Here is a 21,786-nt window from a genome sequence, read left to right as displayed (position 1 = left end):
AGAAGCCCCATTCTACAGGAATGAACTCTTATTGCTACTACTACATAGGAGGAAGCTACGGGAGAGAGAAGATAAATAACATAGCCAAGATAACACAGTTAAGAAATGATAGAACCAGGCTTTGAAACTTTTTTCTCATTCCAAGTTTGATTCCAACTCAGGGGTACTTCTTACCATACCAGAACTGCTACATAAAAGTAAATTTGCATGTAACTGCTTGATTTCTTTTTTTTCCACCAAATTTTTATTTAAATTCCAGTTAACATACATTGTAATATTAGTTTCTGGCATAGAATTCAGTGATTCATCACTTACATACAACACCTAGTGCTCATCATAACAAGTGCCCTCCTCAATGCCCATCACCTGTGTACCCCATCCCACACCCACCTCCCTCCATCAACCCTCAGTTTGTTCTCTGTTGATTTCTAAGACCATTCGCCAATAAAAGGAGCCAAGGCTTCTTGGAGAAATGGCTGATTCCAGGGTGAAGGCAGGAAATATGCAAGATGATCTTGGAGTATCTTATAGCCATAAAGTAAGAAAGTGCTAAGAAAACAAAAGGAACAAAGGAAAACAGAGATTACCAATGATAGAGGTATGTCAAAGAGACACCGGAACCAACTGAAAGAACTCCCAATGGCCAAAATTGGAACAGTTTGAGCAATAGTACAATACAGTATTGGATCACAATAGAAAGTAAATGCCCAAATATCCACACTGTTATAAATAAATGATTGAATATATAAACTAATGGGTAGAAATAGACAAATCTCCATGCAGAAGAATTCCAAATACTTTGTGTAGATACTCTCACCTCATAAAGGAAGGGAATAGCTTCCTACTTCTTAAGTGTACACTATAACTAGTGACTTCTTTCCAAAAAAAAAAAAAAAAATGGAAAAGGAGGTAAAAAAAAAAAAAAAAGATAATTCCACAGGAGAGAAACCTGAAAATACTACCTCAATTAGGTGATCAAGGTTAACATCAACAATAAAGCCATGCTGATAGCAGGTACCCTTGGTTGATATGATGAAAATGAAACGTTATCTCTGTGTTTTTTCTCCTCAAAACTTATAAACCTTGTGTAATCATTAGAAAAATATCAGACAGATTTTGAGGGACATTTTACCAAATGATCAGTACTCCCCAGAACTGTCAAGCCATCCAGAACAAGAAAACCATCACAGCCAAGGAGAAACTAAGCAAACATGACAACTCATGCGGTTTCCTGAATGACATGCTAGAACAGAAAGGGGGCATCAAGTACAAACAAGAAAATCTGAAAGAAGTATGGACGTTAGTTAATAACGTATCAGTATTGGCTCATGTATGGTGACAGATGTACCATACTAATGTACGCTGTTGACGATAGTGGAAATGGGGTGTGGGGTTTATAGGAATTCTCTGCAACTTTTTTGTAAGTCACAAACTATTCTAAAACAAAACATTTATTTTTTAAAATAGCAAATTTGCATGATTATCCTTGAAATGAAGGGCTGGCCTTTACTTGTCCTCATAGACAAAAGGCAAGGTCAAGTAGTGCTTTTGAGGAGGAGAGATGAAGTCACAGGAGAAGGAATGCCTTTGAGATTCTCAGTAAAGTAGGTAACAGTAGGATATTCTTAAATATTAACTGGTTGTAGGAAATTGTGTTTCTGAAGATAGTGTAAAAGATCTCAAGTAGTATACTCAATAGGGATTTTATAGTGAATATTAGTAAGTACATCTATAAATTATGTACAGGAAACAAAATCTATTTAAGTGATTATTCAAAATAAATATTATGTTTATGTTGCTCAGATAGAGAGCCAATATACACAGCTCACGTGCACCAATACGAGTCAGTTTTTATAGAATCAGAGTCTCTAACAATGTGCTACTGAAAGCCTGTTTAGCAGATAACGCTGTGTTCAGTATCTAATTTTAGTAAAAGAATTTTAGGAACAAGAATTTTAAAAAATTCCCAACGTTGTTGATAGGCAGTTGAACCCACCTAAAATAATTCATATCCCAGATAGCCTTGCAGCTGGAGATGGCTATGTGACACAGCTGTGGCTAGTGAGTATTTGCTAGCTTTGGGGAAGATTTTGTCTTCTGAACTATGGGTACCAGCAGTTCTTCACAGCTTTTTTCTTTTTCTTCTTCCTCCCTGTACCATCAGTTCTACACCTGGAGTGTAGCAGTACTTTTGTGAGTAGGAGGCCATAATCAAGAGGATGAGGCCATACACTAGTCAATAGCTAGATCCTTGATAATGTTTTTAAGTAGCTACACTAGCCTGGAGAGACTGCTGTCGGACTTCTAGTTATCTGGGACAAATAGTGTCATTCTAAGTAATGTCTTTTCTATGAAGTCAAGATCATTCTTACTGATACAGTTCCCCAAACAGATTGTATTTCAGGGAAAACTTTCCATCACGAGTGAAGGAGGGAGGGAGTATTGGTTTAGCAAATCCGATTAGCTCATAATCAAGCAATCAATGGGATGCCTATTAGAGTCATATTATCCCAATATCTGTAACCTGGCTTTTTTAAAAAAATTTTTTAATGTTTTATTTATTTCTGAGAGAGACAGACAGCGTGAGCAGCGGAGGATCAGAGAGAGAGGGAGATACAGAATCCGAAACAGGCTCCAGACTCTGAGCTGGCTGTCAGCACAGAGCCCGATGCGGGGCTCGAACCCACGAAATGTAAGATCATGACCTGAGCCGAAGTCAGATGCTTAACCGACTGAGCCACCCAGGCGCCCCAACCTGGATTTTTTATACGTCCAGTTCTCCTTCTTGATTTAGAAGAAGCTGACCTGTAAAGGGATGGTACCTTGTGTCATCTGCACCTGTGTTTCCTTACCACAAAGCCTGTCTCCAGTACCCAGTGATTATCAAAAAGAATTTATGGCAAATGCATTTTCTTAGAACATTATTGTCTGTTACATACTGATTTAAGATAATACATTTTGAAATGTAGAGGGGAGGGAAATTCCTCATGGCTGACCACTTAAGCATAAGGATGGAGTTGTTTTTCCCAGAAGTGTCATGGCAGAGGTAGTGAATTGATTCATGACATTTTTGTAAGTGGATCACTGGCCATGCCTGCTCAGTACCTCTGAGTTACAAGAGAAATGTTTATATTATTGGTTGCATTCACATGAGTGCCTTCTTTTTAAAATTGCATTGCAGTGTACAGGTACAATTTGGCAGTATTTGAGATATCTATGAGGGATTGAATACCAGAAGTTTAAGAGAGAAATTGTTTTTGGAAATAAGTAGATTTTATACATAAGGATCTAAAAGATATATTTCTGATGATTTATCTTAAAAGGATTTTTATCATATCTTTCCTTAAGTTTTTTTACATTTTTTTCTGAAAACATTCAACTCCTTCGTATGTTTATTGCTTTTACTATCAAGAAAGTATACATGTCCACAGTAATATTATTTGTTTCAGTCTCCAAATGAAATTGTTCCTTTTGTTATAAAGAATGAACCTCCAATGTAGCCTAATCTTTAGATGAAAAGTGTAATTTTTTTCTGAACATTGCAGTGGAATGGATTATTGTTAATTCATGGAGAGAAATATGTTCAAACAAAAAAAGATAAAGGGATCTCTGAAATACTGGGATAAATCTCTCTTTGCAGCTGTTTTGGAAGATGATGGAAGCTAGGAAATGTTGAAGAGAGTAGCATAGACTTTTCTTCCATTCATGGACCAACATAAGTCTAGCATTTTCCCAGATGTCAAAGGACAAACTGACCTAGTTGTTTAATACTGTTTTCAGAAACTTCACAACCAGAGGTAGAAATAAAACAGAAAGCATGGGACTACATCCATTAGTGCAAAAACAAAACAAAAAATCCTATATTAACAAAGATAATTGATTAAGCACATATGACTAATGATTATATGAGTTGAATGGAAATGACCAGTGGAATATGAAAGTAAGGGATAAGTTTTGCTAATTCTGATAACCCATGAAGAAGGGGTTTTCTCACATGAGAAGCTGAGGAATTTTGAGTTACTTGAATAAGCAGGACTGAAATGAAGAAATGGTTGATTGGACGCACAATCCTCTATAGATGAAGTATAGGTAAGAGCAAGTACAAAAGGCCTGGCAAAATCCATGTTAGCCACCAGCCTTTTCTCCTTTTCCTCCATCCAAAGTCAGCAGAACAATATGGATCCTATTACTGTTTCTGGGAAAAACAATTGGTTCCAGGAGGTCATGGCAAGCAGAGATGCCCAAAGTGGCATTTACTCCCTGCCTACTTGGCCCACTAGGTAAGAAGTAGGGCTCTTCTTTGCCTGGCTCTGAACAAATGTAACTATGCCAAGCAAAGAATGGTGGTCCTCCGCCAGCTAATTCCTGGCTACTACTTGCTGTCTTTGGCTTCAGATATTTCCTATTTCTCCCCAGGCCACTGTACCTCTGAACTAGCAAAGTATGATTACAGTAAATCTCAACTTTTCATATTTATGTGCTGTTATGCTAGAAAGGTTTGAACAGAGACTCACCCAGTCTTTGATAGTTCCCTGTCAGCTTCTATCTGTAGACAACAAGAGAATTTCCTTTGCCTCAGGTGTGCCCGAGGAGACAGAAAAATCATCAGGCATGTAGTTATTTTAGTACAAACGAAGGGGACTGCTCTGAAACATTAGAACTTACTAAAAGAAACAGGAATACATTTTGAAATTTTTTTGTGTATTCAGTAAGATTTAAAAAAACACTACATTTATGTAACCAAAATGCCATTGATAAAAAGAGACCCATCTAAGAACAACTTAACTATAATTTAAGGATTTTTTAAAAAATGCTTGCCAAATTAAAAGCAATGAAAGAGACAGTGAATAAGAGTTTATATATTATAGCAAATTGATTTTAAGAGTTTAACATGTCCAATAAACTCTCCATGAGGCTAAATAAGAAGAAGCAGAGATTAAAATGATGAAATAAGGGGCATCTGGGTGGCTCAGTTGGTTAAGCACTCAACTTTGGCTCAGGTCATGATCTCATGGTTTGTGAGTTCGAAACCTGTGTCGGGCTCTGTGCTGACAGCTCAGAACCTGAAGCCTGCTTCAGATTCTGTGTCTCCCTCTCTCTCTGCCCCTCTGCTGCTTGTGCTCCTTCTCTCTGTCTCTCAAAAATGAATAAAAAAATTAAAAATAAATAAATAAAATGATGAAACAAAAGTAAGGTATTGAGAGAAGTAAAAAATTTGTTAGACATATGATAGAGATCTCAGAAAGAGAAAGAGAAGCCAAAGAGAAATGTTAATGAAAATATATAGAAATTTTTAATGAGCTGAATAGTCTTGAGTCTGAAACTAAATGGCACACTGAATACAAGCAAAATAAAAAAGGAAATTAATAGCTTAAACTTAAATAAAATAAAGTCAGTTACTTCTAAGCAACTTTTGAATAAAAGAGAGGATTTCCAGATCGCCTAGATAGAGACTACACAGAAAATAAGAACAATAAAAACTCAATGTACCAAAGCTTATAGCAAAGGGCCAAAGCCATTCTAGAAAAGGGTAGGTTATGTGTTTCTATTATTAAACACAAATGAATGAAAATAAATAATTAAAAAACCTCAAAACATTTGAATTTGAGCAGTCAACTTTAGGAAAAAGAAACTAATTAATACAAAAAGTAAAATGAGCTAATTAGAATTGAAAATCTATAGACAATCATAAAAGCTAGAAACTTTTTAAAAAGCATTAAAAACTATTAATGTGCTGGTAAATCTAAACTAAAATTCACATTACTAAAATGACATTATCTATAAAAATTTAAAAATAGACTATTATATAACTATGATAATCTTAAAACTATTAATGATATATAATATTTTATGCAACATTAATTAATAAATTCTCTTCTAAAATAATTAGAAAATCTCAAGGGGCACTTGTGGGGATGAGCCCTGGGTGTTATATGGAAACCAACTTGACAATAAACTATTTGTAAAAAAAAAAAAAAAAAGAAAAGAAAATCTCAAAAGGCCAATATCTAGAAAAATAATTAAATATTTTTGGTTTTTAAAAGGTTCTTGTCCTGATAGTTTTACAGATGAATTCTTCTAAACTGTCAAGGAAGAATTAATATGAAGAGCCTAGGAAAGAAAGAAAATTTTCTAATTCAGCTAATACAAGCCAAACAGCAAAATCTTAGAAAGTGCAAAAAGTTGCAATTCTATCTCAATTATGACAAACAATATAGGCATTCACAGATAGTAGGGAATTTAACACAACAGGATTTTAATATAATAACATATTATGATTGAGTAGAAAATATACCAGAAAGTAAGAATGCTTTAAGGTCAGGAAATTTATGAAGCAGTGCATAGCAACTACAGGTCAAGGAAGAAAATCTACATAATAGTTGTTGGGTGTTTGGTGTGGGGAGAGGGCAATAAATAATTCTCATTACCTTATTTGCTACTCCTTATAGAATGCTGAATCAATTGAGATGTAGACAAAGGACTTAAGCAGATAGAAAGTAAAATATCAGCTTTACAATTACTTAACTATTTGAAAATACAATAGAAATGAAAGACTTCATTCACAATGTCAACAAAATTATAAACTAGCTATGGATCAACTTAAGAAGGAATGAACAGTAGTGTTAAAAAGAAAATTTATGAAAATTTACAACAGTCTTAGAAAATACCTAAATTGAAAGGCATATCATATCCAGGGAAGCGAGGATTTAAGTTTATAAAGATACAGTTCTTCACAAAGTAAGCTACAATTCCAATTCTAATGTTATTTTTATTTTTTCCCTTCTGTTCTTCTCTTAACTCTCCTCCCATTTCCTCTCCCATGTTTATTTGCATTTTGAAAGTGTGAGGAGCTTAGAAAGTTGTAAGCAAAAATAAAACAAAACCCTGAGATATTATAACGCTACAATAATTAAAACTGCTAGATTGTATGTGTGTGTGCATATGTGAATGTTATTATGTTATGTATGATGTTACATTGTTACTAGGATAAATAACTAATCTTTTGGGTTCTTGTACCCAATTCCAGTGTGTGTGTATGTGTGTGTGTGTGTGTGTGTGTGTGTGTGTGTGTGACATTAGCAAGGTGTTTCAACTCATCTCAATTCTGACAGTATCTACCTAGAGATAGCATCAGATTCCACAGGTAAAGGTGTCAGTCCCACAAAATAGCCCTCTGTTTCAGATGCCAGTAATAATCTCGGGGTGTTACCTGTGCTCTGACAAACTGGCTATAAATCAGAGGTTTCCACTATCCCCTCTTTGGGTTCAATTAATTTGCTAGAAGTTTTCACAGAACTCAGGAAAATCATTTACTCACTAGATTACTGATTTATTACAAAAGATATTAATGGTCATGAATCAACAGAAAGATGAAGAGATACATGGAGGGAGGTCCCGAACTAAAGAACTTCTGTCCTTATGGAGTTTGGGATCTCAACTACTTCCATTTTGACCTCGAACTTTCCAGTTGAGGAAATTTTTCTTTCCAGCTTATCTCTTAACTCAAGCAAAAGATCCTGCAGGCAAAGCATCCCCTGAAGGGAGTCAAAACTACCCCCTCAAGTAAGAAAGTCTGCCCTGAGGCAGTAAGATCCTGTGTGACTGACCCTAAGACAATTATCAGTTTGACCTTTACTGCCCACCTGCACGTACCCACCAACCTGTGCTCCATATAAACCTTTAAGTATTTTCGGCACTTTAGAGACAGTCTTTGAAACACTAGTCCATTGTCTTCCTGGTGTTGCCTTACTGAACTGAATTCCTTTTTTGTTTCACCACCTGTCACCTCTCTGCCTTTGGATTTTGTCAGTGGCAAATGGCTGAACCTGTTTGGGCCCCCAGAGTCAGATGCTTTTGCATCCCTGCACCCTGGCTACATAGTGGCACCTGAGAGCATTCTGGTTTGCCATCATGGTATCTCTATGAACTCCCTCCTTCTGGGATTTTATGGAAGCTTCTTTACATAGGCATGATTGATTAAGTTATTGGCCCCTGGAGATTGATTCCACCTTTAGCCCTCTTCCTTCCAAGGAAATCAGGGGGTGGGGCTGAAATTTTCAACCCTCTATTCTATGGTTGGTACCCCTGGCAATCAGCCCCCAAACTCAGAGGTTTACAGAAGGCTCATCTTCATTAACATAGACCCAGTTATTCACAAGGCACCCGTTTCGTTTTTATGGCTCTGAAGTATTTTGAAGAATTGAGGACAAATATTGTATCAAAAGATGCTCTCATTGCTCTTATGGATCAGAAAATTCCAAGGGATTTAAGAACTGTGAGCCAAAAACTGTAGATAAAGACCAAACATAGCCAAAAAATATATTTTGGTTGTCTGAATGACCAAATATATGTATTTCTTATGAATTATAAATACAAGTACAAATAATCTGTATATTTTAATTATAGTAGCATTATAATATCTTAGGATATATACATATATATGATGTTAATATACTATGTCACATATATGTATGTATATGTATATATACATAAATATATACTGCATTATGTACATAAATAGGCAAAAGTAATAGTATAACACAAATTCCACACAGTAAAATGGGTAAATGAATTTCATTTAAAGTCAGGTCAACTAATAAGGATAAAGACTTCATATCAAGTTCTTCCTTGCTTGGAAGTAGGGCTTAGAATGGAAAGAATTACAAACCTAACAGGGGAGTGGATAGAGTTACCGTCCAGTCCAAAAAGTACCAGGAGGAAGTAAGTTTGGCTCAAATAAAATCTTAACAGTCTCCACGGTGTTTCTGAAAACTTTGTTTACTGAAATAGACAGATGTTGCATATCCAGTTACTCTTTTCAGTTAGCAAGTTAAGATGCCTCTGGTTTGCATGTTTCTAAGGATTTTGTTTTATTTTGTTTTGTTTTCACCAAGCTTAATGAGCATGAAGAAGTTATAGTCTCAGAGCATTTTCTTAAAATATCACTCTAGAATGTTTAACTTCCATTTGTGCAATCGTTGTTCCAGAAAACTTCCTAAGATGGCTCCTTGTGTACGGATAGCTCTCTGGCAAAAATGGGTTTTCTCTGACTGGTTCAAATAAGATTGCCCTTTTGAAGTCACTGACACCTACGGGAGAATATTTGGCAAGAGATGCATATGTAATGTAACACCTAAATAGATGATACTGTTTAAGAAGAAACTATAGTACTTGAAGAACTAGAGTTCAGACTATGTCACGGAATTGGGCCTTGATGGGGTATTCTTTGAATAGTACTCTGATGAAATGATCAGTGAATTTTTCATGTTTAAATGTTGATTACCGGTGCCAGTGATATTTTCAGCTTCCTTGCCTTTAGGAGATGGAGTTTTGCGAATGTGTTTCTTAGCTGTGTGCATGCATTACAGTGGAAAAGTGAGGGGTACCTGATGGTCCATGTGATAATGGTTCAAAGGGAAAATCATTCCATGTGAACTGACCCTGTTATGGAGGTTCTGATCTTTCCCCAAAAGAATAGCTTTGCACCTGGGATTCTGATCTGGAACTAATTCTTTTCACTAACTTCAGTTTAAAGTGCCCCTCCCTCTGCCTCAACAGGATGAAGAGGTCCCAGGCTTAGAATACGGCTGGGTTAAGTAATGAGACATTTCTCCCTGAATAAATACTGTATACTAGTAGGATTTCTTTTTTTTTTCTTTTTTTAATGTTTATTTATTTTTGAGGGAGAGACAGAGCGTAAGAGGGGGAGGGGCAGAGCGAGTGAGAGATCCAGAATCCAAAGCAGGCTCTGAGCTGTCATCACAGAACCCCATGTGGGGCTCGAACTCACGAACTGTAAGATCATGACCTGAACCAAAGTCAGATGCTTAAGCAACTGAGCTAGCCAGGCACCCCTAGAATGCTCTTAATAAGGCTTATCTCTATCTGTATATTAGTCACAAGGACACTTCATCTATTATCACAGAGGATGAAAGCACAGCAGTTTCTAGAGTGATCAAAGAGATTAATGAACGTTTATATTCCCATAAACAGAATTTAAAGAGGCCCTATTAGATGTGCGTAAGAGTAAAATGGGCATTATGAATCTAAGAAACATCTAAGTGAGCCTGAAACATATGCTAGAATATTAGTATTACTGAAGACCTACTCTGACTTGAATTAACCAAATCACTTTACAATTACTCAAAGTCCCTCAGCCTTTAGTACCTAGAGAGCACCTTGTGATATATTCTCTGTCTCAATGAAAGCACCAACTAAGTCCTTCAACTTCCTTTGATGAATAACTTCAGACAGCTCTTTGAATTTTAACACTTACTTTGGGCAAACTGCTAACGGAGAGCACGTTGTAGGCATGTCTCCAGCCTGAGTGCAGGATGCTCATTGTATGAACGGTTCGGAAATGTAGCGCCTCAAGAGGAAATGTCTGCTGTGTTCTTGTGGGCAACAGACACGTCTGAGATGGATTGTAGATTGTAGATGGCGATTTATTTTTTTTAAAAATTAACAATTAACCTTTCTTAAGCCGGTTATACTTAACATGCTCACTGTGTAAGAAAGAACATGGCTCAGTGACTTTTTAGTAAAAGCATATTTAATCTCCTAATCAATGCCACAGAGATGCTTCCCTGGGTGTATTTGTACCCAGTTTTGAATTATATGTTGATTGTGTATAATAATGGTTAGTAAGGTGTAAGGGACACAATTAGTTTTTATTCTAAATAGCTCATACTTGGTTTATAATGTCATGTGGTCCTATTTTCTGTAGTTATCTCTAAGTAAGATGTCCTAGGGTCTTGTGACACAGTGTTTTCTGAGGTCAGGCTATGTAACCATCACCTGGGACCTTGTTACAATTGCCCCACACCAGATTTACTGAATAAGAATTTGTATTTTTTAGGTATATAAGAGTACACTATTTATTATTTTTTTTTAATGTTGAGAGAGAGGGACAAGAGTGTGAAGGGGGGAGGGTCAGAGAGAGAGAGGGAGACACAGAATCCGAAGCAGGCTCCAGGCTCTGAGCTGTCAGCACAGAGCCTGGCGTGGGCTTGAACTCACGAACCGCAAGATCATGACCTGCGACAAACTTGGATGCTTAACCGACTGAGCCACCCAAGGCACTAGAGAGTATACAATTTAGATTGAATTATCTGTGAAACTTTGGACAAATATAGATGTTGAATTTACATAATTTACTGAATCAGAATAGTTAGGAGTTGCACACAATTGTGCATTTAAAGAAAATATAATCCCATTGTTGTTAACTGCAGTGTTATATTAGTTTCAGGTGTACAATTTAGTGATTCAACACTCCCATACATCACCTTGTGCTCATCATAACACAAATATGCATTTTTAAAAATGTTTATTTTATTTTGAGAGAGAGAGAGAGTGAGGAGGAGGAGGAGGAGGGGCAGAGAGAGAGAATCCCAAGCAGACTCCATGCTGTCAGCACAAAGCCCAATGTGCAGTTGGATCTCATGAACCGTGAGATCATGAACTGAACTGAAATCAAAGAGTTGGATACTCAACCAACTGAGCCACCCAGGCACTCCAAAAGTACATTTAAAAAAAATCTTTCACAGGTCATCTTCTTTTTTTTTTTTTTTTTTTAATTTTTTTTCTAGGAGAGAGAGAGAGACAGCATGAGCAGGGGAGGGCCAGAGAGAGAGGGAGTCACAGACTGAAACAGGCTCCAGGCTCTGAGCTGACAGTCAGCACAGAGCCGGACGCGGGGCCCGAACCCACGAACCGCGAGATCATGACCTAAGCGAAAGTTGGACGCTTAACCGACTAAGCCACCCAGGCGCCCCTCACAGGTCATCTTCTTAATGTTTCTTCTAATAGTGAGAACACAACATGGTAAATAGAGATATGTTTTCAGCATGAATTGTCACAAGCAAGTATTTAGTTCAAATATTGGAACTTTTTTTTACTAAGTCAACAAATTTAAGGATTGACTGACTTGCTTTAATTCCTTATGCTATTAACAATTTGAATTATTCACAAAAATAAGATAGAGAATACTTTTTTTATAGTTTATTTATTTTTGAGACAGAGAGAGACAGTGTGAGCAGGGGAGGGTCAGAGAGAGAGGGAGATAACAGAATCCAAAACAGGCACCAGGCTCTGATCTGGCTGTCAGCACAGAGTCCAATGCAGGGCTCAAACCCACAAACTCTGAGATCATGACCTGAGACAAAGTTGGACGCTTAACCAACTGAGCCACCCAGGCGCCCCAAGACAGAGAATATTTCTGAAAATTTTTTTCCTAATGTGTAAAAAACATTTAAGTGTCATTAGAATATTTGATTCTGCAACGATGGTAAATGTAATTAGTGAAATACTTGCATCTCTTTGAAATGACATAGGACTACTTAACATAACTGTATAATTTCACATTTGAACTGTTTCCACTAAACATTTATCATTTGAACGTGCCTGAATAGTGGTAGCTTCTGGGTTCTTGCTTTGTTTAGTGTGACAATAACAGAATAAAGACCCTAGACATAAATTTAGTGTTTTTTTTCTTCCTAAAATAAATGAACTTTTGGTTGTTCCTGGGTGGCTCAGTTGGTTGAGCATCTGATCTGGGCTCAGGTCATGATCTTGTGGTTCATGAGTTTGAGTGCTGCTGTCAGCAGAGCTGATAGCACAGAGCCTGACTTCGGGTCCTCAGTTTCTCTTTCTCTCTCTTTTCCTCTCCCCACTTGTGCGCTTTCTCTCAAAAATATAAAACATTAAAAAAAATAAAAAAGTGAAGTTTTGTAATAATAGCAGCCAAAGAAGAGCAGCGATGATTTCTAGATTGATTACAGTTTATCATCTGGGTGAGAACCTATTCAGATAAAAATCCAAAACATTCCAGATCAGAGTATAGGTTTTTTGTTTTTTTTTTTTTTTGTCTTTGTTTCTTTCTTTTTTCTTCTAAAATAAAGGTAGATTCTAAGATTGTGAATTGTGTTTTCTTAAGAAGAGAGAGTCTAAGGGGCACCTGGGTGGCTCAGTCGGTTAGCATCTGACTTCGGCTCAGGTCATGATCTCATGGTTGGTGGGTTTGGGCCCCGAATCGGGCTCTGTGCTGACAGCTAGTTCAGAACCTGGAGCCTGTTTCAGATTCTGTATCTCCCTCTCTCTCTGACCCTCCCCTGCTCACGCTGTCTCTCTCTATCTCAGAAATAAATAAAACATTAAAAAAATTTTTTTAAATAAAAAAAAAGAAGAGACAGTCTAAGACTGGTTGTTGATTTCATAACTAACTTCTCATTTCTCTGGTAGCTTGTTTTCTGCCCATGTTCTCTATGCAAGTTGTTCCTAATTCTCATCTGGAAAAGTTATTGACTACCTTAATGACTGCATATAACATTCTGAGAACTCAAGAATTGATATCATTGAGAAGTTATTTTATGTGGTAAAATTGTGTATGACTTTTGATAACTTGGTGCAAAGTTTGCTTTTTCCATAGTAAAAAAGATAAAACCCTTATAAACATTTCGTGAATACTTTGCCAGTCAATGGATACAAAATGAGGGTTCAGAAAGTCAATAATAAAATATAAACCCTGTTGGTTCAGATGTACTGCAATAATGTAATAATAAAATATAAACCCTATTGGTTCGGATGTACTGCAATAATGTATGAAATACTTTGTGCCTCACTGTATAGCATAAGTGTGGTTTTCTGTGTAGTCATTGGATTGAATGTCCAGAAGACATCTGACTCTATTTCTTTGCTTTTAGACAGCCTGGAAAGAGTGGAATGTCCTAATCTAAAAAATCTACAGGAAAATTTACTGCAGAAGTTGCTTAGTTAATTAACAGCAACTCTTCCTGTATTTTAAATGTTTATTTATTTTTGAGATTGAGAGAGAGAGAGAGAGAGAGAGAGAGAGATTATGAGTGAGGGAGGGGCAGAGAGAGAGGAAGACACAGAATCAGAATGAGGCTCCAGGTTCTGAACTATCAGCACAGAGCCTGATGCAAGGCTCGAACTCATGAACCATGAGATCACATGGTTGGATCACAAAGTTGGATGCCTAATTGACTGAGCCACCCAGGCACTCAAAGTAGCAATTCTTCCTTAAGTGGAGGGATTCTCCTAAATGTAACTTTAATGTAGCTTCCCCCCCCCCCACATAAAGTTATTTCTTCTGGTTTTGACTCTAGTATAAATTCAGAACACTTAAAATTAAGTTTTGGCTTGAAAGTTATGTTCTCCTACCAGAGAACTTGATTTGTGAACTGCAAGTGCTCATTTGCTAGATTTGTCTCTCCCTCAATACATTCTATTGAGTTCCATTGAAAATGGTAAATTCTACTCTATTTTTTTTTTAAAACTAGTAATTAATTCATAGTATTTTGTATTGTGAGGTACCTCCCAAATGTTATGTATTGGTGAGCTGAGAATTACTGAAAACAACACACAGTTCTGAAGTTAATAATTTGGTGGCGTTTCAGAATATAAGGGTTGGTATAATTAGTAGGAGTCAGTTATCTATTTAAGTAAATTTATCATGTATTTATTGCATGGTAAACTATGTGAAAAGCACTGTGCCACATATCTGATTTTGAACCTCTCCAAAAGAGTACATTGACTACATTCAATAGTTCTAAATATTTATCTATTTTATCCTGAGTTCCACGATAGTAGAATTCCTTGAACTATCAAGAGGAAAATGATGGCACACATGCAAAGTCATATGATGATAATTCTCAATGCTTCACTAATAGAATACCTATAAGTATTGACTTATGTCATATCAAGGAACGTTTGGAAGAATTTTAAATTTTAATTACTCCCTTATTTCACTTTAAACTTCAAGAAGACTCTGATCTTCTAAGCTTCTTTGCTTCTTCTAAGCAAAAAAAATATTTCAAAAGCTTGAGGAAATAGAGAAAGGTTATAAAACTAATGGAAGGTAGATAGCAGTATCTGTTTATGTTAGTTGGGTGTGAACAGTTACATATATCAATTTTGAACCAAACTTTATTAAGGAAAGAAATAAGGCTATTTATGGTGCTAATCAAAGACGGGGTGCAGTGAACAATTCCAAGTCAAGAAAAAGGAAGAAAATCAAGGAACATGAGGAATAATTTTCCCTCAAGTCTTATCCCATGGTGGAATTATTCTTCTAAAAGCACATGATTAAACACAAATAATTCTGGATGTCCAAGTTTACCCATGTAAGATAATGGTTTTCCTCTGAAGGAAAAGACTGTGGGAACAACACTGACTCAACCACAAACCAAAGAATGAACTTGATGACCTAGTAGGGCTTTTCCATTTCTAATTTCTTGATCCTTATATTTATAAATTTTCTTGCTTAAGCTTTTCTTTCAGTGGTATTTCCAAAACCTCCTGTAAAAAAGGTCAAGTTGGAAATAGCTTATTCACTGATAATAGGAGGAAAAGTAAATATTTGTTTCACTTTGCTAAGCAGAGACAGTAAATATTCTCTCCCTCATTATTCAACAAATATTGTTTGAGTGCTTACTATGTGCCAGGCTCTGTTCTAAGAGCTGAAAGGTTAGCATCCTAACTCCTAACAAACCTAGGTTTTAATCTTGGTTCAATATAACAATAATAACAACAGTAATGTATACAAAGCTGATTTTCTGATCCACAAATGAAAAATCAGTATTACATAAAACAGGGCCGTGTGCTATGTGAGAGGAAGACTCTTGAGTTCTTACTGAGTGACAAACTAATTCCAACTGTGATGCTATCAGCCCCATTTCCTCATTTTGCAATGAGAAAATGCATCTTGTAGCAGTACTCTTTGAGTCTACTGGGGGGTTGGAGAGGTGGAGAAACTAGTCAATTGGCCCAGCTCTAATGTTCCTATAATGGTGAATTCCATGTACCTACTCTAATGTTTCTCCGTGTTATTTGTAGATATCAAGAATTCCAGGGCCTGGAATAAAGCTCATCACCAGCTAGGGAAAAAAGGACATGATTTTCCCAGAACCTGCTCAGGGTGTAATAGTGAAGTACTCCGCAACTTCTGTGGGATGGAAATTGGACTAGATACCTGTAATTGAAGGTGAGTAAAGCAGAGGTCAGTGTCCTCAACTTGCAATTTAGAGGAGGGGGTAGATATAAATCTAGTTAATTATGATGCAATAAAGTTCTATACTTATATTTTGAACAAAGTTAGAGAGTTGCTCAGATTTATTTGATCATGGCAAAGAAATAAAGTTATAATCTATCTAATTAATATTGACAGAGATCATTAAATATATTAAAAGTATAGAAAAATACTTGATTAAAATAGAAAACTTAGGCCCTGCAAAAGAAAAGTTCAAGAGAATGAGAAGACAAGCCACAGACTGGGAGAAAACATTTGCAAAATTTTTTTGCAGATAAAGATAAAGAGCCATTCTCTAAAATTCACAAGAACTAAAACTCAACAGTAAGAAAACAAAGAACCCAATTAAAAAATAGACCAAAGAACTTAGCCAACACTTCACCAAAGAAGATATACAGTGGCAAATATGCTCTGTCATGAAAAGATGGTCTGTCTCACATGTCTTCAAGGAAGTGCGAGTTAGAACAACACTGAGATACACCTACTAGAATGGCCACCTACTACACACTTATTAGAATGGCCAAAATCTGGAAAACTGACATCACCAAATGCTGACAAGGATGTGGAACAACAGGAACTCTCTCATTCCTTGCTGGTGAAAATGCAAAATGTTGCAGCAACTTCGGAAGACAATTTGGCAGTTTCTTATAAAACGAAACATACCCTTATCGTATGATCTAGCAATCATGTTCCTTGGTATTTACCCAAAGGAGTTGAAAACTTACATCCATACAAAAACCTGCACATGGATGTTTATAACAGTTTTATTCATTGTTTATGGATATTTGGCAATTTTTAATTGCCAAACTCGGAAGCAATCAAGATGTCCTTCAGTAGGAAGGTGAATAGATAAACTGGGGTACAGACAATGGAATATTACTGAACACTAAAAAGAAGTGAGCTATCAAGCCATGAAAAGACACAGCGGAAACTTAAATGCATATTACTAAGTTAAAGAAGCCAGTCCCAAAAGGCCACATACTGCATGACCCCAATCTATGACATTCTGGGAAAGGCAAAACTATGGAAACAGTAAAAGAGATCAGCGGTTGCCAGGGGTTGGGGGATGGGGAGGGATGAATAGGTGACACACAGAGGATTTTTTAGGGCAGTGAAAATTCTCTGCATGATATAATGATGGATATACAGTCATTATACATTTATCCATATTCATAGAATACGCAAGAACAAGAGTGAGCCATATGTAAACTATGGGCTTTGGGTGGTTAAGATGTTTCAATGTAGTTTCATCAATCCTAAGTAATGCACCACTCTTTTGTTACACTTTAGAGGATACTGAGAATAATGAAGGCTCTGCATGGGTAGAAAAAAGGGATACATGAGAAATCTTGATCTCCCACTCGATTCTGCTGTGAACCTTACACTGCCCTAATACAAGTCTTATTTTTAAAAAAGTATGGTGGGGGGGTGGCGCCTGGGTGGCTTAGTTGGTTAAGCATCCAACTTAAGCTCAGGTCATGATCTCGTGGTCCATGAGTCTGAGCCCCACGTCGGGCTCTGCGCTGACAGCTCAGAGCCTGGAGTGTCTTTCAGATTCTGTCTCCTTCTCTCTCTGCCCCTAACTCACTCATGTTCTGTCTCGCTCTCTCTCAAAAATAAATAAGACATTAAAAAAAAGTAAATAAAAAAATAAGTGTGGGAAAGGTAAATAGCAAAGCAACAACAAATTATAAATGAATATTTTTCTGTAAGAAATGACACAATCTTATTTATATATTTAAGACACAGTAAACATTGGGTATCAAAATATTGTCAAATTATGACAAGATACACAACATTGACCAGTCAGCCTCAAACAGAAAACACACCACACACACACACACACACACACAGACACACTCCTGCTTACTTAGTTATTGCTTAGCTAGTTATTATTAGTTAATTATTGTCAGTATGAGGATGCATTGATAAAATGTCCATGTATCAACTGGATTTCATTAAACTTAAGTCTTAAAATGAGGGATTTCACAATTAGGGAGACTACGTAGTATGTGACTACTTTTGAAATTATATTTCTACCTCAAACCTATTTTGGAAGAAAACATACTACAAGCATTGGTTTAGTATTTTTGTGGAGCACCTAATTGCATCTCCTATAATAGGATGTCTTTTGCCTTGTAGACAGGAAGAGGGAGGGTGTTACAGACTGAAAAATCAAGATGAGCCAGTACATGGACATGAGTGTGGGAAACAGCACTAGCTAGAGGCAAAGAAACATGGAGGGAAAGGCAGGCAGGTAGGGGTCGGTTTACGAAAAGATCTGCTTTGCTGTTGATTCCCTGTGTTATCTCTGGTAAAATTAAAAGTTTATCACATTTTAGCTGTTTATATTTTCCTACTTTTCTCATAACTTGCCATATTTTATTCCCATTGAGTCATTTGTACATACGACATGTAGTAAAAGAAAAAAAAAAACCAACTTCATTTAGGCCCTTATTTTGTACTAGACAATGTGCTAAACAGTTTACATACAAGGTTACATTAGTTTTCATGAACATTTTGCAGAAGCAGTGTTATTAAAGTAGTTTTATATTGAGAAAACTGAGGTTGAATCTGCATGTGAATTTTACCTATCTGGTGCAGAGTTCATTTTACTTTAATAATTAGTCTTTCTAATGGCATTTCCCCAAGTAGTATATTCTTCAGAAGATATAGAATAAGAAAAAAATCATCCTACGGTCAAATCAGTATGAGGACCATAGTGGATCACATCTCCCTCTTGAAGATGCACAGTGTGCTTAGGATATTAAAGTCCCTGTGAAGCTCTAAAATAAAGAAATTCATTTCATGTTATCTGAGGTCTCCACAAACTTTGGCTGACTGTTAGATAATTCTTTTGTGTGTGCATGTGTGTAAAACATTTAACATTTCAGGACATACTTTAGGAAACGTCTTAGGGTATATTGGGAGAATCTTATTAAACTGAACTCAACTCATTTAGAATCCAAGAAATATAAAACTTGTTCTAAGTTTTCAAATCACAGTTTGTCAGAATGAGGGTCATGATTCACTAGGTTGTGAAAACAAAGGAGTGGCTCCTGACCAGTATTGGAAGGGAGGACCCAGAAAACAAATAGGATAGAAAATATCAGAATTGTTGCATGTTGCATATACTGAATCATACTGGGTCAGAGCATAAAATACATTTCTCTCTGTGGTCATGGCTGAAAATGTCTGAAGCCACTGTTTTCATGAGAGTCACATGAATCGCTTGTTGTGCCAGAAGTTACTGTGATGACAAATGTCAGAATTTTGTAAAATCCAACACAAAAAGGACTACTGTAGCACCACGGCAAAATATAGTATTTGTCATTACTTAAAATTAGAGAATTTTAGAGCTCAAATATCTCATGGGGGAAAACCAAAATAGTTTGGTGACTTGTCAAGGTCAAACAAACCTACCTGGGCCTAGAACCCAGGTTTTCTGACTTGCACTCTGGTATTCTATTGTCAGTGTATATTGACATGATTTTTATTTATAGAACATGAGGATTATTTCTTTTTCATGAATAAGAAAACTTGGTATAAAATTCAGCAAGTCACTCCTGGATAGTAAGTCAATGACAGGTTACAAACATGCAGAAGGCTTTAATTGAAAGGAAAAAGTAACCTAGTATATACTTCATTGCTGGGGTCTAATTATAATGCCACCCAATAAGTAATTAACCTAATACCCTCTTGGCGGTGTTTAGGTTATGCGGCTACTTAGTTACCTGGTTTCTCATTGGTTACGTGTAAGTGTCCCACATGTATGATTTTGAGAAAACTTAGCAGATACCATATGAGTGAACACAAAATCTTGCCATGTGTAAGCTAAAGATGCTTCGAGTAATGAATCAAACTATAAGAAAGCTCCAAACTCTGCACCATTAGCAAAATAAACCTTAGGTTCTACATACTTTATCTTAGGTAGGCCTTTTCAAGACTCTTGCCAGCTTAAGTCTTGAAGATTATGCCTACAGTTTGTGCGTAATCACCGCCCCCCCCCACCCCCCTCCCGGTCTGTTCTAGGGAGGGGGTATCAGAAACTGGTCAGAGGAGGAAAATAGTTTCTATTCCAGCCCTCTGTTCCCTGGAAGGCGCCCACAGGGGTCTACCTCAGGAAGTGAGCCTGGGCTTGGATTCCAGCAAAGTGTCTTCACATCTTCAAGGGCTCTGGAGCCCAGGTTGCTGTCTTCTCCTCCCAGGAAGCTCCGGCCACACTGGGCAGAAATCATTTGATAACTTAATCTTGCTGAGAGGCAGAGACACTGAGGCCTGTGTACTCTAGTGATAAACGGAAGCATCCGGGTGAGTCAAGGCAGAGACATGATATCTTTCAAAAGTAATAGAAACGAGTAAAGCATAACCAAGAACTGAAAGGGGGACGTTGGGACCACCCCCCCAAAACGTGGTAGGCGTCTGGAGGGCAGATGACTGCGTCGTCGAGCCCTGGAGGTTCTGGGGGTCCTCTCCGGGGAGGCCTTCCCTGGCTGGGAGAACACTGGAGGTTGGAGGAGGTGAGTTGCCTAAAGCCCAGGAGCGGCCTTGGACCCTCCCCCTTCCTATAATTAACTCAACGCCTGTCCCGCCAGTAGGGACCCGTGGCTTCCCTGGACCGCCCCCCCCCGCCCCCCCCCCAGCCCACCGCGCTGGGGGAGGAGAGGAGCTCGCGGAGGGCGGGCGGTCGACCACAGGCTACCCGGGCCCCTACCTAGGCGGTGTGGCACCCTGACCCCGCCAGGGGCCGGCCGCCTGCGCCATCCTCCGCACTCCTCCCCACTCGCCGTCGTCCTCCCGCGCGGGCCGCGCCCGCCCCGGCCGTCCCGGAGGGCGCGGGGGGCGCGGGCCCCGGCCCCGCGTGACGTGGGCGCCGCGGCGGGAGGGGCCGCCCGGGGGGGCTCCGGCCGCCTTATTAGCGCCCGGCGGGTCGCCGGCAACCAGCAGACCGCCGCTCCGCGAGCAACAGGAGCCGGCTAGCGCCCCACTCCTCCCACCTCCTCCGCCAGCCTCCTCCTCCTCCCCTTCGGCTCCTCCCGCCCCCACCTCTGTGTGAGCGGCGGAGTCGCCCTCTCGCTGCCTCTTTCTCCCGCTCCCGCTCGCTCGTCTCTCTCGCTGATACTTCCCCCTGCTGTGCTCCAGGGGCACCCAAGCATTCTCCGCGCTAACCCTAGGGACCCATGGTGCTCGAAAAGCCTAGGGAGAGCTGCTTCGGGCGCAGATAGTGGAAGCCCCTGGTCCCTTCCCCCTCTCCCGGCGCAGCCCGTGCCCGGCTCGCAGCACCTTCTCCCTCCTGCACACTCTGTTGGGGAGGACGGGGTGAGAAGGTGAAGTGGAAAGAACTGCAGAGCAGAGGGGGCCAGTCTCAGAGCTCAAATTTCATTTTCATTGAAGCAAATCACAGAAGATCAGTTTTTTTTTTATTCTGCATTTTTTCCTTTTTCCTTTTTCCTTTTTCCTTTTTTTTTTTTTTTTTTTTTAAGGAAACTTCTTTTGGGGGGGGTTTGCTCTGGGCATCTGTTTTGCCCAGTAGTTGAGAAGTGAACTCGACTCGTGATGGTTCTCCTGTCACTTTGGTTGATAGCAGCCGCTCTGGTAGAGGTTAGGACTTCAGCTGATGGACAAGTAAGTGGAAAATAATAACAAGAAAAAACTCAAACCCAACCTTTTCCCGAAAAAGTTCCTCCCCTCTTTCCCCTCCTCTCTTTCCTCCTCCCCCCTTCCCCCCTTCCCTGTTA

At 38.4% G+C, this 21,786-nt stretch overlaps 2 protein-coding genes across 5 annotated transcripts in view; one reads left to right on the top strand and one right to left on the bottom strand.

Annotated features, from left to right (window-relative positions):
• Positions 1-352: 352 nt before the first annotated feature.
• LOC120231082 (translation initiation factor IF-2-like) lies at positions 353-21,565 on the bottom strand. Its single transcript, XM_039230970.1, has 5 exons — positions 21,557-21,565; positions 20,763-21,244; positions 20,167-20,335; positions 4,515-4,585; positions 353-549 (listed from the first exon to the last, which is right to left on the bottom strand). Exons 1-5 carry the CDS (start codon positions 21,563-21,565, stop codon positions 429-431), a joined length of 852 nt encoding a protein of 283 aa, XP_039086901.1. The 3' UTR covers positions 353-428.
• ADAMTS3 (ADAM metallopeptidase with thrombospondin type 1 motif 3) overlaps positions 21,148-21,786 on the top strand; it is a 257,247-nt gene continuing 256,608 nt past the window's right edge. For all 4 annotated transcript variants that reach the window (XM_039230954.1, XM_039230952.1, XM_039230951.1 and 1 more), the window contains exon 1: positions 21,148-21,673. In XM_039230954.1, the coding sequence (XP_039086885.1) occupies positions 21,605-21,673 (69 nt within the window). In that variant the 5' untranslated portion in view covers positions 21,148-21,604. The remainder of the gene's footprint in view (positions 21,674-21,786) is intronic.

This window comes from Hyaena hyaena, unplaced genomic scaffold (genome assembly GCF_003009895.1).
Source record: "Hyaena hyaena isolate Hyena2069 unplaced genomic scaffold, ASM300989v1 scaffold_54, whole genome shotgun sequence".
Lineage (NCBI taxonomy): Eukaryota > Metazoa > Chordata > Mammalia > Carnivora > Hyaenidae > Hyaena > Hyaena hyaena.
This window is presented reverse-complemented; position numbering and strand designations above follow the sequence as displayed.